The 16,869-nt window shown below is 47.2% G+C and overlaps 1 protein-coding gene across 1 annotated transcript in view; it reads right to left on the bottom strand.

Annotated features, from left to right (window-relative positions):
• Positions 1–16,869, bottom strand: part of mrc2 (mannose receptor, C-type 2) — a 401,368-nt gene that overhangs the window by 72,438 nt on the left and 312,061 nt on the right. The window contains exon 16 of the mRNA XM_085966616.1: positions 4,912–4,944. Coding sequence (XP_085822742.1) covers positions 4,912–4,944 — 33 coding nt within the window. The remainder of the gene's footprint in view (positions 1–4,911; positions 4,945–16,869) is intronic.

Raw genomic sequence — 16,869 nt, 5'->3', positions numbered from 1 at the left:
GGGGGTGTGGCAAACAATGAGGATGATACCAATCGACTGCAACAGGACATAGAAAGGCTAGCAGAATGGGCAGACAAGTGGCAGATGGAATTTAATACAGCGAAGTGTGAGGTGATGCATTTTGGCAGAAGGAACAGGACGAGGCAATATACACTTAATGGCACAGTTTTAAAGAGTGTTCAGGGACAGAGGGACCTGGGAGTTAATGTGCATAGGTCCCTGAAGGTGGCGGGACATATTGAGAGAGTGGTTAGCAAAGCATATGGGATCTTGGGCTTCATAAATAAAGGTATTGAGTACAAAAGTAGAGAAGTTATGCTGAACCTTTATAAAGCGCTGGTTAGGCCACAACTGGAGTATTGCGTCCAGTTCTGGTCACCACACTTTAGGAAGGATGTGAAGGCCCTTGAGAGGGTGCAGAGGAGATTTACCAGAATGGTTCCGGGAATGGGGGATCTTAGCTACAAGGACAGGTTGGAAAAGCTGGATTTGTTTTCATTAGAGCAAAGGAGGTTGAGGGGTGATTTGATAGAGGTGTACAAGATTATGACAGGTCTGGATAGGCTAGACGGGGAAAGGCTGTTCCCACTAGTTGATGGTACAAGTACTAGAGGGCACAGATTTAAGGTTTTGGGCAAGAGATACAGGGGGGATGTGAGGAAAAACATTTTTACGCAGCGAGTGGTGATGACCTGGAATTCGCTGCCGACGGAAGTGGTGGAAGCGGAGACACGTTTTAATGGGGAGACTGGATAGGCACTTGAGGGAAATAAACTTGCAGGGTTACAGGGATAGAGCGGGGGAATGGGACTGACTGGATTGCTCCACAGAGAGTCGGCGTGGACTCGATGGGCTGAATGGCCTCCTTCAGTGCCGTTTGACTCTATCATCAAAACAGATGCTCTGGTCATTTAACTCACTGCTGTTAGTGGGAGCTTGCTGTGCACAAATTTGCTGCTGCGTTTCCTACATTACAAGAGTGATTACACTGCAAAAGTGCTTCTTTCATGGTGAAGCCTTCTGGGATGTCCTGAGGATGAGACAGACATTTAATATAAACGCAAGTTCTTTCTTTAGTTGAAGATCAAGGATAAGGTTTTTATAACTTTTTCAAGATTTTTTAAGGCCTCGTACGCGATAGAAATGAGTGGTTTCTGATTTGTCCTTGCAGTGTGCGAGGTACCTCACCATGTCTCTGTACTTCGTCCTTCTTATTGGACGAGCAGAAATTTCATCCAATTAAATATTGGTTAGAACAAAGCCATTGTCTTCGGTCCCCACCACAAACTTCGTTCCTTAGCCACTGACTCCACCCCTCTCCCTGGTCATTGTCTGAGGCCGAACCAGATCGTTTGCAACCTTGGCATTCTATTTGACCCTTAGCTGCACTTCCGACCACATATCCTCTCCATCACCAAGACTGCCTTCTTCCACCTCTGTAACCTTGCCAGGTCTCCGCCCCTGCCTCAGCTCATCTGCTGCTGAAACCCTCATCCATGCCATTAGTACCTCTAGATTCGACTATTCCAATGCTCTCCTGGTCGGCCTCCCACCTGGTCCCCTCTGTAAACTTGAGCTCATCCTAAACTCTGCTGCCTGTATCCTAACTTGCACCAAGTCCCGTTCACCCATCGCCCTTGAGTTTGCTGATCTACAGTGGCTCCCGGTCAGGTATTGCCTCCATTTTAAAATTCTAATCCGTGTTTTCAAATCCCTCCATGGCCTTGCATCTCCCCATCTCTGTAACCTCCCCCAGCCCTACAAACCTCCAAGATCTCTGCGCTCCTCCAAGTCTGCCCTTTTTGTGCATCTCCGATTTTCATCGTTCCCCCATTGACTGCCGTGCCTTCAGCTGCTAAGGCCCTAAGCTCCGGAATTACCTCCCTAAACCTCTCCGCCTCTCTCTCCTCCTTTAGGATGCTCCTTAAAACCTACCTCTTCATCTGTCGTAATATCTCCTTATGTGGCTTGGTGTCAAATTTAGCTTGATAACGCTTCTGTGAAGCGTCTTGGGACGTTTTGCTACATTAAAGGCGCTATATAAATGCAAGTTGTTGTTGTTTATTTTCTACAGTCAACAAGTGAAGCCAGAAACTTTTTTTCAGCCAGTAAGGGAGGATGATCTGGGGCCAGACCCAATCATCAATGCTTTCTGTTTTTGGTTGGCAAGGACTCAGCACTAAGCTGCCTATATCCATATCTCAGGAAGTGTGAGATGCGCCTTGACTATGTCACAGATTGGTGTACGTGCAAATTTCTTGTAGCTGATAGGTTCAGATTTTGTAGCCATAAAAAAGCAACGAATTAGAACTGAAGAGCCGAGGAACATGTGCATCAAATGCAAGGAAAGCAGGTGGAGAAACTCAGTCAGGAATCAGGAAGGACACATGACAATAACACACCAAGCATGAGCATTCAACAAAATGACCAATGCAAAAAACACATGAACCAAACTGCACCAAATACTGTTTTGGAACTGTTTTCGTCTGTCGTCATGATCCCTCCATGAAACTGAGAACTTACTCCTGGGAATAAGGTTTGTAACATAATAAAGACATAAAAAAAATTAAGAGGAAGCTGGGTAAGTATATGCGGGAGAAGGAATAGAAAGATATGTTGATAGGGCGAGATGAAGTAAGGTGGGAGGAGGCTCGTGTGGAGCATAAAGACCGGCACAGACCTATTTGGCCAAATGGCCCGTTTCTGTGCTGCAAATACTATGTAAAAAAAGATTAAACTTACTTATATAATAATATTTGCTGTGTTTGAAATACCTGTAGCAATGCTTTCCGTCAGAGGCCTGCGTCTACGTGAGAAGCCTGAGCCTTGAGTTCATGGAGGTACCCAGAAAGTGTTAATTTCCAACCATCTCAAATTATTCCAAGCGCTAGGACAAATCTATATATATAAAAGGATACTTCTGTCTGTCATTCCGTCTGTCTGTCTGTCTTGAATTAACTCGAAAGTTATAGAGCGTACCTACACGTGCGTTACGTCGAAAGAAAGCTGACGATTCCAGAACCGTCCTAAGCGTATTTACGTTTCGGCCGGACAAAAATTGCGCCCGTGGTATCCAAAAAACGTTCAACATTCCACTCATTATCCGCTCATTAGCATCGAGTGACGTCGAGGTCGACCAATCGTACGGCGGGTTCCTGGCGCGTGCGGCCGGGCCCTCCTACGGTCGAGTGACGGGACGATTGACCAATCCTATGCTTCGGTGACCTGACGGTCCACCAATCGGTGCCTGTGTGGGCGGGCCCTATCGTTCTGAACCGAGGTGAGTCGCCGCCATCTTGATTCCAAAGTTTTCCTTTCTTTTTCCCGCTTTCTGCGTGTTTCTTTTCAAATCTACATTTCCAGCAAAAAAAAAGTTGCTTTTCAAAGACAAATTGTTTTTTTAAAAAAGTTAATTAATTTGTAAATCTTTTGTCTAACCTCTATAATTTTCCTACCTTCTGCCGTTTTTCCAGGCCTCAAAGCCTGGGCGTCTGTTGACCAGCCACGCCCGAGCTAGGCGCCTCCTGTCGCGATCTTTGTGAAGGCTGGAGGGGGCGGGCCTGAGCCGAGCGTCGCCACCGCCGCCATCTTAGTAAAGGCGGGCGGGGCGGGAGTCAGCGTCCGCGTCATCTTCTGCCCGGAGCACGACTTGAGTCCGGCCGGGCCTCACGCGGTAGGTTGCGCGGCGGCGTCTCTCTGGTCTTGAAGCCGGCTCGGGCGGGGACATCGGGAGATCCGGGGGCGGGACATCGGGGGGGCGGGACATCGGGAGATCGGGGGGCGGGAGATCAGGGGGGCGGGAGATCGGGGGGGCGGGAGATCGGGGGGCGGCACATCGGGAGATGGCACATCGGGAGATCGCGGGGCGGGACATCGGGAGATCGCGGGGCGGGACATCGGGGGGCGGGACATCGGGGATCAGGGGGCGGGGCTCGGGGACTTCCCCTCTCGCCCTCCTCTCCCCCTCCCCCCTCCTCTCCCCTCCCCCCTCTCCTCCCCCCTTCCCCTCCCCCCTTCCCCCTCCCCCCTTCCCCCTCCCTCCCCCCTTCCCCCTCCCCCCAGTCACTGTCTCTCTTCCCCCCAGTCGCTCTCTCTCTTCCCCCCAGTCGCGCTCTCTCTTCCCCCCCAGTCGCGCGCTCTCTCTCTCTCTCTTCCAACAACAACATGCCCTCAAAAAAGCCTCGGCACCGCCGGGCACTCCAGCTTGTATCTTATGTAATTGACAATCTGTGAATGGCTGATCAGCTAATATTGTAATGAGAGCTACAAGACCAAACTTTAGTGGTGGTACTTCCCACTTATATCACTCTTTACCATGAGTTATTTTTGCAGTGCAGTGACTGTAGTTATGTACACAACTGTGGCAGTTATTCTACACTTGCAAGCTCTCGCAAACAGCAATGAGGTGATTGATCAACACATTTGTATTTTTGGTGGTATCGTTTGATGTTGGCCAGGATACTGGTAGAGCTCCCTGCACTTTGAATAGTATCCTGGGATCTTTACCATCTACCTAAACAGGCAGACGGGGCCTCGGTCTAACGCCTCATCCAATGGATGGCACCTCACTCATTGCTGCACTGGAGTGTCAGCCTTGGCTCTGAACTCAAGCCCAAGAGTTAGGGGCTTGAACCCGCAGCCTTCTCACTCAGAGGGGAGAGTGCTACCAAGCTGACACATGATAATCTATGTGACTACTGCACAACTATACTGAGAAACCTGGCCATTGATGGGCCACAAAGAAACCAGGAGGAGAGATGCCCTGCTAAATCCAGAGTATAGTCAACATCATAACACAAAACAGGGGCAAACGACACCTGGGGTTTGTTGTTGATGGTGTCTTCTGATCCCGTCCCTTAAAATACAATTTCTCATTGCTGTTAATCTGTATTATGGTAAAATGCAACGTACCTTCGGTGCCCTCTGGTTCTTTAACAACAGCTCCTGTGGGAAAAAGGAAGAGTCGGTGAGAACAGCGTAGAATCCCAAGACATGCCATTGCTCAGCCACAGTTACAGATGCATTAACAGGAGTTTACAAAAACACTGGCCAGAATTTTCCAGGGGGGTCATCGGGTGGGATCGCTGGCAGAAATGTGATTTTTTTGACAGCGGGTTGGGAACCCACTGTCATCCCGCCGCAATGCACCTTTCCCAATGGCGCGTCTGTGATCTCGGATCAGATCCAACCCGCAGAGGCGAGCGACCCAATTAAAGTAATTATTGGCTTGTTGACAGACCCTTAATAAAGGTTTTAACTTTACCTTTTAACTTTAACTGCTTGCTCACGGGGTCCACACTGCTCAGGGACCATGTCTGTTAACCTGAGGCGGGAGTTGAAGGGCCATTGAATCAGCTGATTAGTTGACAGCTCGAAATGTACTTTAAAAGCTCCCATCTCACAGCTCTTCACTTTCCAAGTGCAGAACTGTACACTATAACACACTGCTATTACAGGACTGTACACTATAACACACTGCTATTACAGGACTGTACACTATAACACACTGCTATTACAGGACTGTACACTATAACACACTGCTATTACAGGACTGTACACTATAACACACTGCTATTACAGCACTGTACACTATAACACACTGCTATTACAGGACTGTACACTATAACACACTGCTATTACAGGACTGTACACTATAACACACTGCTATTACAGGACTGTACACTATAACACACTGCTATTACAGGACTGTACACTATACCACACTGCTATTACAGGACTGTACACTATACCACACTGCTATTACAGCACTGTACACTATAACACACTGCTATTACAGGACTGTACACTATACCACACTGCTATTACAGCACTGTACACTATAACACACTGCTATTACAGGACTGTACACTATACCACACTGCTATTACAGCACTGTACACTATAACACACTGCTATTACAGGACTGTACACTATACCACACTGCTATTACAGCACTGTACACTATAACACACTGCTATTACAGGGCTGTACACTATAACACACTGCTATTACAGGACTGTATACTATAACACACTGCTATTACAGGACTGTACACTATAATTAATAAGTGCCAGTACTGTGTGTGCTAGAAGTTACATGGCAGATTTGGCACTTCGCATGTGCCAGATAGATCTCTGGAGCAGCAATAGACAGAAGAAACAGAATTAGGTTGCAAAGTCATTAACTGGAAGATGTGCTGCAAAAGCCAGAGTGATTGGGTTTGACTGGGTCATGAGTGTCGCGGGCAGTTGTGGTGCAGAGAAAAGCCGAGAGGCAGGTGACTAACATCAAAGGATGGAGTTATGAGTTATGAGTTAAGACTGGAGAAACTGGGGCTCTTTCACTGTGAAGGGAGGCGAGTCAGAGGGGACCTTATAGGTGAACACAAAGAAACAAGAATAAACTTGTATTTATTTGGGGCCTTATCATGGCCTCGGTATACCCTAAAGCGCTTCACTTCCAATGAATGACTTTTAAAGTGTAGAATCTGTTATTATTTAGGTAAAGTATAAAAGATATTAAAAGTTGTTGATAAGGTTAATTCAGATCACTACTTCAAAGTACGCTGGGATTCTTGAACAAGGGCACAGAGGTTAAAACAAGGAAGGACAATGTGGAGAATATGTCAATAAAAACCAGACAGAGTGTGATCGACACTTGTAATGGCCTCTGGGTTGGATAATGGAGACAAAAACCTTGGATTCATTCAAGAGATAGTTAGATGACAATGATTGGGGGAGCGGGGTGTTGAGGGATGGTGTAAATTTTTCTTCCCAGTTAAGATGAGTCAAAGAGCTTCCCTCATCTGTATTTGTCTTGCGATGGTAAGTTATCTGGGATTTGACTGAAATACTGCAGTCCCAGTGTCCATCACAGGAGGTCATTAGATTATACATACAGCTAAGAACATCAGAACAGGAGGAGGCCATTGAGCCCCTCGAGCCTCTTCTGCCATTCAGTGAGAACATGGCTGATCTGTGACCTAACTCCATGGGGGAAAAATTCAGTTGGTTTCCGCCTCCCGTTAGCGCCTTAAGAGGGCGCTAATGGGTTGCAACTAGCGCCTGTGCGCGGCGATGTTTGCGCCGCTCGTGAAATTAACAAGACATTTTGCGGTGGCGCTAAACACTGCCGCCACGATCTCCTGCGCCGGCAGATCGTGATGTCAGTCGAGTGCACAACGCCCTGGTAGCGCCCCAGACCGGATATTGAGTGGTGCCCCCTGCCTTACTGCCTGCCGCTAGCAACGACAGGTTGATGGGAACGTTTTGCAGTCAGGAAGGGACTGGGGGAGTGCTATTTAAAGGCGACCGCTTCCTGCCTTTTTTTGTTGGTGACATTTTTGCACCACGCATTCTGAGAGAGAGAGAGAGACTTCTGGAGAGATTCAACGCTGTGTGAAGGAGTTTTGGGTACTGAGCAGCACTTTGCAGGTTCATTTTGATTTGACCTTCCTTTTATCGATTTAGAAGAGACTGTGGGGGCTGCACTCAGCTCTTTCCCTGGGCCTCTCCATTGTTCTTTCCAGCAGAATTGATGTACAGGTCTCTCCAGGCCGAGATTCAAGGCTGCAATGAGCAGGATGTGGATGGAGAGCAAGATCGACCCTCCCCTTTAAGAACTGGCCGGCGCCAGTGTGCCTGTGTTCCATTGCTGACTGACATCACATGAGCTTCGCCAGCGCTCTGAGGTAGCGCCTCGCTCCTCGGCCTTTGCGCCTTAAGAGAGGTGTGTAGCGCCTGATTTAGCGCTCCAATCACCTCCAGGGGGCGATAAAAGCCAAGTTTGCAGTTGGAGGCGATAATTAGCGGCAGGCATTAAACTTTGCGTACGGCCGATATTCGCGCCCCAAACTGAATTTTTCCCCTATATCCCTTAATACCTTTGGTTAACAAAAATCTATCAATCACAGATTTAAAATTAACAATTGATCTAGCATCAATTGCCATTTGCAGAAGAGAGTTCCAAACTTCTACCACCCTCTGTGTGTAGAAGTGTTTCCTAATTTCACTCCTGAAAGGTCTGGCTCTAATTTTTAGACTATGTCCTCTAGTCCTAGAATCACCAACCAGCGGAAATAGTTTCTCTCTCTCTACCCTACCAGTGCCCCTTAATATCTTGAAAACTTCAATAAAATCACCCCTTAAGCTTCTAAATTCTAGGGAATACAACCCTAGTTTGTGTAATTTCTCCTCGTAACTTAACCCTTGAAGTCCGGGTATCGTTCTGGTAAACCTACGCTGCACTCCCTCCAAGGCCAATATACCCTTCCTAAGGTGCGGTGCCTAGTTTCAGTTAACATCCAGGCCTGGTACAGTTACCAAGGCTTAAACCAGAGAATGTTTGGATCAAGGCCTGGGGGAGAGAACCAGGGACTTGAGTTCTGAGGTTTATCCTCCTGATGATCAAAATTCATTGAAATGCTCAAAAACTGTAATATTTTTCCTAGAATGGTACCAAAGGTGAGGGACATCAGTTATGTGGAGAGACTAGAGAAGCTGGAATTGTTCTCCTTAGAGCAGAGAAGGTTAAGGGAAGATTTAGTACAGGTGTTTGGAATTGTGAGGGTTTTGATAAGAGTAAATAAGGAGAAACTGTTTCCACTGGCAGGAGGGTCAGTAACCAGGGGACACAGATTTAAGATAATTGGCAAAAGAACCAGTGGGGAGAAGAGGAGAAATTGTGATGATCTGGAAGACACCGCCTGAGGGGGTAGTGGAAGCAGGTTCAATAGTAACTTCAAAAGTGAATTGGATAAATAATTGAAGGGGAAACAATTGCAAGGCTATGTGGAAAGAGGAGGGGACTGGGATTAATTGGATAGCTTTACCAAAGAGCCGACACAGGCACGATTGGCGCGAATGGCCTCCTTCGGCGCTGTATGATTCTACGATTTCATGCCTCCAAGGTGGGAAATAAAAGAAAGAGACTTCTCGGGGGGGGGGGGGGGGGGGTGGGCGGCGGGGGGTCCAGTTTATGTCGGAAATTTTTGGACACCACCTCAGCAACTGGCGTTTCTAGTTAAAAATCAGATGTCTATGTCTTGGATTTTCTTCTTGCTGGTAAGTCCAGTGCTGTTTAACGGCCACATGTTGAATCTATTACCTGCTGGCCGTGACTGTGCCGCGTTCAGGTTCCCTCCCTCCAGCACCACTGCCAGTGAGCTACTGCCAAAGGAAGGGTTGGTGTAATAGGCCCGGTATTCAGGGGCAGGGGTGCCACACCTACTTTCAATTTCAATCTAACTTTTATTGAAAGTGCCCACAGTGCACCTTGCTACCAGTCGTTGTCTCACTAACGTACCTCTCAGCTTGCGTAACTACTACAGTCGCTGTCTCACTAACGCAGCTCTCAGCTTGTGTAACTACTACAGTCGCTGTCTCACTAACACACCTCTCAGCTTGTGTAACTACTACAGTCGTTGTCTCACTAACGCACCTGTCAGCTTGTGTAACTACCTGTACTACAGTCGCTGTCTCACTAACGCAGCTCTCAGGTTGTGTAACTACTTCTCGTGAAAGATCCAAGTTACGCTGGGCAGATCTTGGACTGTATCCCTCACTAGTGTATCACCTGCCTGTATCCCTCACTAATATATCACCTGCCTGTATCCCTCACTAATATATCACCTGCCTGTATCCCTCACTAATATATCACCCGCCTGTATCCCTCACTAATATATCACCTGTCTGTATCCCTCACTAGTATATCACCTGTCTGTATCCCTCACTAATATATCACCCGTCTGTATCCCTCACTAATATATCACCTGTCTGTATCCCTCACTAATATATCACCTGTCTGTATCCCTCACTAATATATCACCCGTCTGTATCCCTCACTAATATATCACCTGTCTATATCCCTCACTAATATATCACCTATCTGTATCCCTCACTAATATATCACCTGTCTATATCCCTCACTAATATATCACCTGTCTATATCCCTCACTAATATATCACCTGTCTGTATCCCTCACTAATATATCACCTGTCTGTATCCCTCACTAATATATCACCTGTCTGTATCCCTCACTAATATATCACCTGTCTGTATCCCTCACTAATATATCACCCGTCTATATCCCAAACTAATATCTAACTGTCACGTCTCTTTCAGTTCGATTTCCTCGTTGTCCCTGAGAGTTAGTATAATATTCCGAGCAGGATGTAGCTCACTGACCTATGTCAATGTGCTGAGCCTGTTGTTTTGTTCCTCCCTCTCTAGAGAAGATTTTCGTGTTTGTCTGCAATGCTCAATTGCCCTCTCACTGTGTCAGTCGTCTCCATTTGAATTGAGCTTAGCTCTGTACAGCCATTAGCTGAGTAAAGTCCCGGAATTCAATCTTTCAGCCTCATCGTTTATACTTGAAGTCGAGAACTCATTTCCCACCTGCAATTTAACATCTGGCCTGCTAGTGAGAGTCCTCCATTCATGGTATTGTCGATTGATTCCACAATGCCCCATCATCTAGCACCAGTCACCTTCTCGCACCATTGCCTGGTCTGTTGTGTTTGTTTGGCTGCTCCTACTGGCGTTATGTCCGGCTCAAACTCCTGACTAAACTTTCTCCTTCTCGGACACATTCTCTTCCAGACTCAGTCCGCTATGTGGCTGCAACACACTGGCTTCTGTGGTATTCCAACTGACTCCTTAGTTCTGACACAGGCAGAGAGATTCCGTCTGCTTTCAATCAGAGTTCATTGAAAATTTTCTTACTTGCAATGCCAGTTGGATCCAGCAGGTGCCTCCCGAATGCGCTGTTCCCCCCGGATAGCGAAACATTACAAGACGACTGGAATGAATGACCCGGCATCCAGATTTCCATTTTTTATGGGGGAGGGGCTGTCAATAAGCCACAACATCTTGCAAGAAATCCTCTGAATTTCTACACATGTTAATGCAATTTGCAGTGGGTCCGGAACAAGGAGGCAGGATTTTAAAATTCAAATGTACCCAAGTGAATGAAGGAAAAATCTCTTCACACAAAGGGGGTTGTGAGAATGTGGAACACGTTTCCTCAGAAAGGCACAGAAGCAGAATGAAGTGAGATGTTTGAGAGGGAGATAGATACTTATTTGGGAAGGCAAGGCATTAGACACAGATGGAGAAAAGAGGAGGGAATTGGGATAAGGGGAACAAGTTGCCATGGCAAACAAAATGGCGGACAGGCTTGCTGAGCCTCCTCATGTTGCTAGGCCGACTGTGAATCTACATCAGGACTTCTAGTTTCTAATGGTATCTGAAATGCAACAACTTATTCCAGCAATGGGCCCACCTAGAACTTGACCCATTGCAATTTAATTTAAATACTACCCCCGCCCTTCCTATCACACACAATAGATTCATGTCTTCCTCGGGTAAGACTCCACGTACACGGTAAAGATCTTCACGATTATGAAGGGTTGCGGTAAGGTAAATAGTGCCAGATTATTTCCATTGATCAGTGAGATGGTAATGAGAGGGAATAAATTTAGGTTAATTACAAAAAGAATTAAAGGGGAGGTTACAAAAAGAAGTTACACAGAGGGTGGTTAGAATGCGGAATTATCCACCACATGTTGTTCCTGAAATTGAATGTATAAATTATTTTCAAAGGGAATTAGATAGCGGCTTGAAAAAGAGATAGTGATGGTTGTGGGGGGTGAGGGGGAGAGTAGGATTAGACAGGGTGAGATATTAAAGGGTGTGGGGGGTGAGCGGGAGAGTAGGATTAGACAGGGTGAGATATTAAAGGGTGTGGGGGGTGAGCGGGAGAGTGGGGTTAGACAGGGTGGGATATTAAAGGGTGTGGGGAGTGAGTGGGAGAGTAGGATTAGACAGGGTGGGATATTAAAGGGTGTGGGGGGTGAGGGGGAGAGTGGGATTAGACAGGGTGGGATATTAAAGGGTGTGGGGAGTGAGCGGGAGAGTAGGATTAGACAGGGTGAGATATTAAAGGGTGTGGGGGGTGAGCGGGAGAGTGGGGTTAGACAGGGTGGGATATTAAAGGGTGTGGGGGGTGTAGTGTATGTACCTTTAAGAGGAACTATGTTTTTGAAGCCCCTGTATCCTGTAGTACCAGTAGTGACCACTCGGGTATATAAGCCTGTGTAGCGTCTTGTGTAGTTAGTTCACCTCCAGACTTTGTTCAGTAAACACTTGTTAAATCAACTCCTGCATTCCGTGTCTCCATTAACACACGGATCTAACAGTGGCGACGAGTTAGAAACGAACTTACCTGCAATTCGGCAGCACCTCAAGGGGATCGATTCCTCAGACGAAGGTCGAAGCCAGAAGCAAGAAAAAAAACTGTGGTTTCACCAGCTAAACGGGCTGGTGGCAGGTAGTGCACTGATCCTTCCTGGGCTGCGGCGGGCTAGAGCTCGATCGGGTGGCTCTGCAACGGGGCCGGGCAGCGAGTCGGGAAGCAGAAGCAAAGAGAGAGAGAGGGTGGAGCACCCAGGGCGCGGCCGGTGCTGCAAAGCAGGTCGGCGTTCGGACCGAGCAGAGGGAGGGGAAAGTCCCAGAGGGTCCGCTCCATGACGGGAACGGTTCTCCAAGTAACGGAGCAACTATTGAAGCGATAAAAAAAAAATAGAAATACCGCGAAAAGCTGCAGGTCGCAACGGGAACCGTGGAGAACAGCGTTGGCAGCAGCGGGAAAGCGCGGGAGGCGCCATCTTAACTCGGCGGGGAAGAAAGAAAAGCGCGGGAGGCGCCATTTTTATCCATCGGGGACGGAGGAAAAGCGCGGGAAGCGCCATTTTAGATTTTCAAGGTGCCGAAGACTGGCAATATTACTGCTTTCGATAGTGATATAGAAGACTGGACCACATATGTGGAAAGAGTGGAGGTATATTGCAAGGCGAATGAAGTAGCGGATGATAAAAAGGCATCGGTACTTCTAAATCTGATGGGCGCAAGGACATACGGGCTGTTACGAAACTTGATCACTCCAGCCAAACCGATGGACAAGAATTTTAAGGAGATTGTTGATACCTTACAGGAGCACTTAAACCCAACACCGCTGCCGATAGCGGAATGATTCAAATTCTTCAGGAGGAATCAGCACAAGAATGAAAGTAACGCTGATTACCTCACCGAATTACGAAAGCTGTCAAAGCACTGCCAATTCGGGGCAGGACTGGCAGATTCTCTACGAGACAAATTCGTCTGCGGTCTCCTAAGCAAAGGAACACAGAAAAGACTACTTTCTGAGAAAGATTTGACACTTGACAAGGCTTTCAGTGTGGCTGTATCATACGAAGCAGCAGCAAGAGGAGCTGCAGAGATACAGCAAAAGCCACAGGACTTCGGCACCCATGAAATGACACGGGGTTTCGAGAGATGTTATCGCTGCGGCAGATCCATCCATGACCAGAAGGACTGCTGGTTCAAGGACAAAGCATGCAGGCAATGCGGAAAGATGGGACACATTGCACGTGTATGCAGATCTGGAAAGAGATCCGCTGACATTAAAAAGGTCAATAAGGAAAAGTACAGAAAGGTACAAATGATGACGGACAGTAGCTCCGAAGACCAGAAGAGCGATAGCGACTCCGGAAACAAGAGACTAAGCTGTCTCAAATTACATAATGTAATTGCCAAAGAAGATTACCAGACCATGTGGGTTACCCTCACGATAGCGGGGTCCCCAGTCAAAATGGAGCTAGATACAGGATCAGCTCTGACCGTCATAAGTCGACGGGATTACGAGCGGCTATTTCCGCATATACCTTTGAAAGACACATCCATTATCTTGAAGACATATACGGGGCAGAAAGTATACCCCAGAGGGAAAATAAGGGTGCCTGTTGTATACAACGGCAAGGAAATACAGAAGTTGTATTTATACGTTCTGCAAGATGGTGGTCCACCGTTGTTGGGACGTGAATGGATCAGAAAGATACGTTTAGACTGGCACTCCATTCAGGCACTGACGGTGACCAGTAAGAAAAAAAACGACGATGACGTCATACCTGGACGATTAAAAGAAATCTTGGCTAACGCCAAAGAAGTGTTTCAACAGGAACTAGGAACCCTGAAAGGCGCCACCGCTTCAATAAAAGTGGAAGATGCGGCAATTCCCAAGTTTTTTAAGGCAAGGCCGGTGCCATACGCAATTCGTCCAGCCGTCGAGGCAGAGCTGGAGAATTTGGAAAAAGCAGGCGTGTTATCCAAGGTAGATTGGAGCGAGTGGGCAACACCCATCGTCCCGGTCATGAAGAAAACGTTGAATAATGATAAATCTGAAGAACAGAGAAAAGTTCGCATCTGTGGGGACTTCAAGGTGACTGTAAACCCGGTTCTTCACACGGTACAGTATCCTCTTCCGAGGATAGAAGATATTTTCGCCTCACTATCCGGAGGGAAACGTTTCACCAAAATTGACTTAGCACAGGCATATCTACAGATGGAGGTTGAGGAGGCCTCTAAAAAGTATCTCACGATAAACACACACAAAGGCCTGTACCAGTACAATCAACTGGTTTTCAGAGTGGCATCAGCTCCGGCTATCTGACAAAGAGCTATGGAGCAAGTCCTGCAAGGGATTCCGGGGACTCAATGCTACCTAGACGACATCCTTGTAACAGGAGAAAACGACAACGAGCACCTTGCCAACTTGGAGCAGGTGCTCACGAGGCTGAGAGAACGGGGCCTACGAGCAAATCGCCCCAAGTGCGAATTTTTCCAGAAACAAATATCATATTGTGGCCATGTCATTAACGAAGAAGGGTTGCATAAGTCACCTGAAAAAATTGAAGCGGTCGTAAAGGCCCCAGCGCCTGAAAATGTCTCACAATTAAGGTCGTTCCTGGGATTAGTAAATTACTATCATAAATTTTTACCAAACTTGTCGACGGTTCTGCACCCGCTTAACGCACTGCTACAAACGGGAGTAGTTTGGAAATGGAGCGAAGACTGTAAACGTGCCTTCCATAAATGCAAAGGCTTGATCACGTCCAGGGAAGTGTTGGCTCATTACAACCCATCACTGCCAATCAGACTGGCGTGCGATGCATCCCCTTACGGCGTGGGAGCGGTATTATCGCATAGATTCCCTGATGGCTCGGAGCGGCCGATAGCTTTTGCGTCACGCTCATTGAACTCAGCTGAGCGTAACTATGCCCAGATCGACAGGGAGGCACTCAGCCTGGTGTGGGGGGTGAAGAAATTCAACCATTACCTACACGGACAAAAATTTACCTTGTTGACTGACCATCAACCCCTCGTCTCCATATTCAACCCTAAAAAGGGCGTTCCCATTATGACAGCACAAAGGCTACAGAGGTGGTCCCTTTTCCTAGGGGCACACCAATATGACATAGAATACAAAGGAACAAAACAGCATGGGAATGCTGACGGGTTATCGCGCCTACCGTTGCCAACGGTGGAAGAGGCGCCTACAGTGGACCCAGTGGATATGTTCCACTCGACCATAGTGGAATGTCTACCGGTGACAAATTCTACCATTGAAAAGGAAACGCGAAATGACCCGACTCTCTCACAAGTCTACGATTTAACGGTGAAGGGATGGCCAGCACATGGCGAACCACTGTTGCCAGCATTCTCGCAAAGAAGAGAACAGCTGTCAGTGTGCCGAGGAACCTTGATGTGTGGATCCAGAGTGGTGATTCCACCCAAACTCAAGGATAGAGTGCTAAAGGAGCTTCACGAGGGGCATCTGGGTGGAGTGAAAATGAAGAACTTAGCCAGAGCGTTTGTGTGGTGGCCAGGTATCGATGGAGACATCGAAGAAATGACCAAGAGCTGTCTAGGATGCCAGAAGGTCCAAAACGCCCCACCACAAGCCCCTCTACATCCATGGGAGTGGCCCTCATCTCCATGGCAAAGGGTACATATCGACTTTGCTGGTCCATTTATGGACTCAATGTTCTTAATCGTGGTGGATGCACACTCTAAGTGGCCGGAGGTAATAAAGATGTCCTCCACCACCACGGAAAAAACCATCACAGTATTAAGGACCATATTCGCCAGGAATGGGCTGCCTGAACAGATCTGTTCTGATAATGGACCGCAATTTGTATCTGAAGAATTCAGGAAGTTCTTAAAAAACAATGGGGTTAAGCACTATATGTCCGCCCCATACCATCCCGCCACCAATGGATTGGCTGAAAGGTTTGTCCAGACCTGCAAGAAGGCCATAAAGGCCATGGGTAATGAAGACATAAATCTACAACATAAGGTAGATAACTTCTTGTTTGCGTACAGGAATGCAACACCACAACTCTATACGCCTAGTGATGAAGCAAAGATACCCATAGTATCTATCTCCGATCCGGTGATACTGGAACCAGATGAACCCGACACTGGCATTGAAGCCGAATCGACCTTGCCAAAAGAACCTACTACACCACCGAGGCGTTATCCGGACCGAGTCAGGAAGCCTCCAGAGAGACTGAATTTGTAATTGATTAACTTCAGCAAATGTGTATATTATTGTTCATTTAAAAATGTTATTTAATGATTACTTAAAATATTATGTACTATTTATCTAAAAGGGGAGGAATTGTAGTGTATGTACCTTTAAGAGGAACTATGCTTTTGAAGCCCCTGTATACTGTAGTACCAGTAGTGACCACTCGGGTATATAAGCCTGTGTAGCATCTTGTGTAGTTAGTTCACCTCCAGACTTTGTTCAGTAAACACTTGTTAAATCAACTCCTGCATTCCGTGTCTCCATTAACACACGGATCTAACAGGGGGTGAGCGGGAGAGTAGGATTAGACAGGGTGGGATATTAAAGGGTGTGGGGGGTGAGCGGGAGAGTGGGATTAGACAGGGTGGGATATTAAAGGGTACTGGGAGTGAGCGGGAGAGTGGGATTAGACAGGGTGGGGTATTAAAGGGTGTGGGGAGTGA

Source organism: Somniosus microcephalus, chromosome 24 (assembly GCF_052327205.1).
Source record: "Somniosus microcephalus isolate GS21.2 chromosome 24, FLI_Smic_1.0, whole genome shotgun sequence".
NCBI classification, from domain to species: domain Eukaryota; kingdom Metazoa; phylum Chordata; class Chondrichthyes; order Squaliformes; family Somniosidae; genus Somniosus; species Somniosus microcephalus.
Note: the sequence above shows the minus strand (reverse complement) of the source record. Positions and strands in the feature narration are given on the sequence as shown.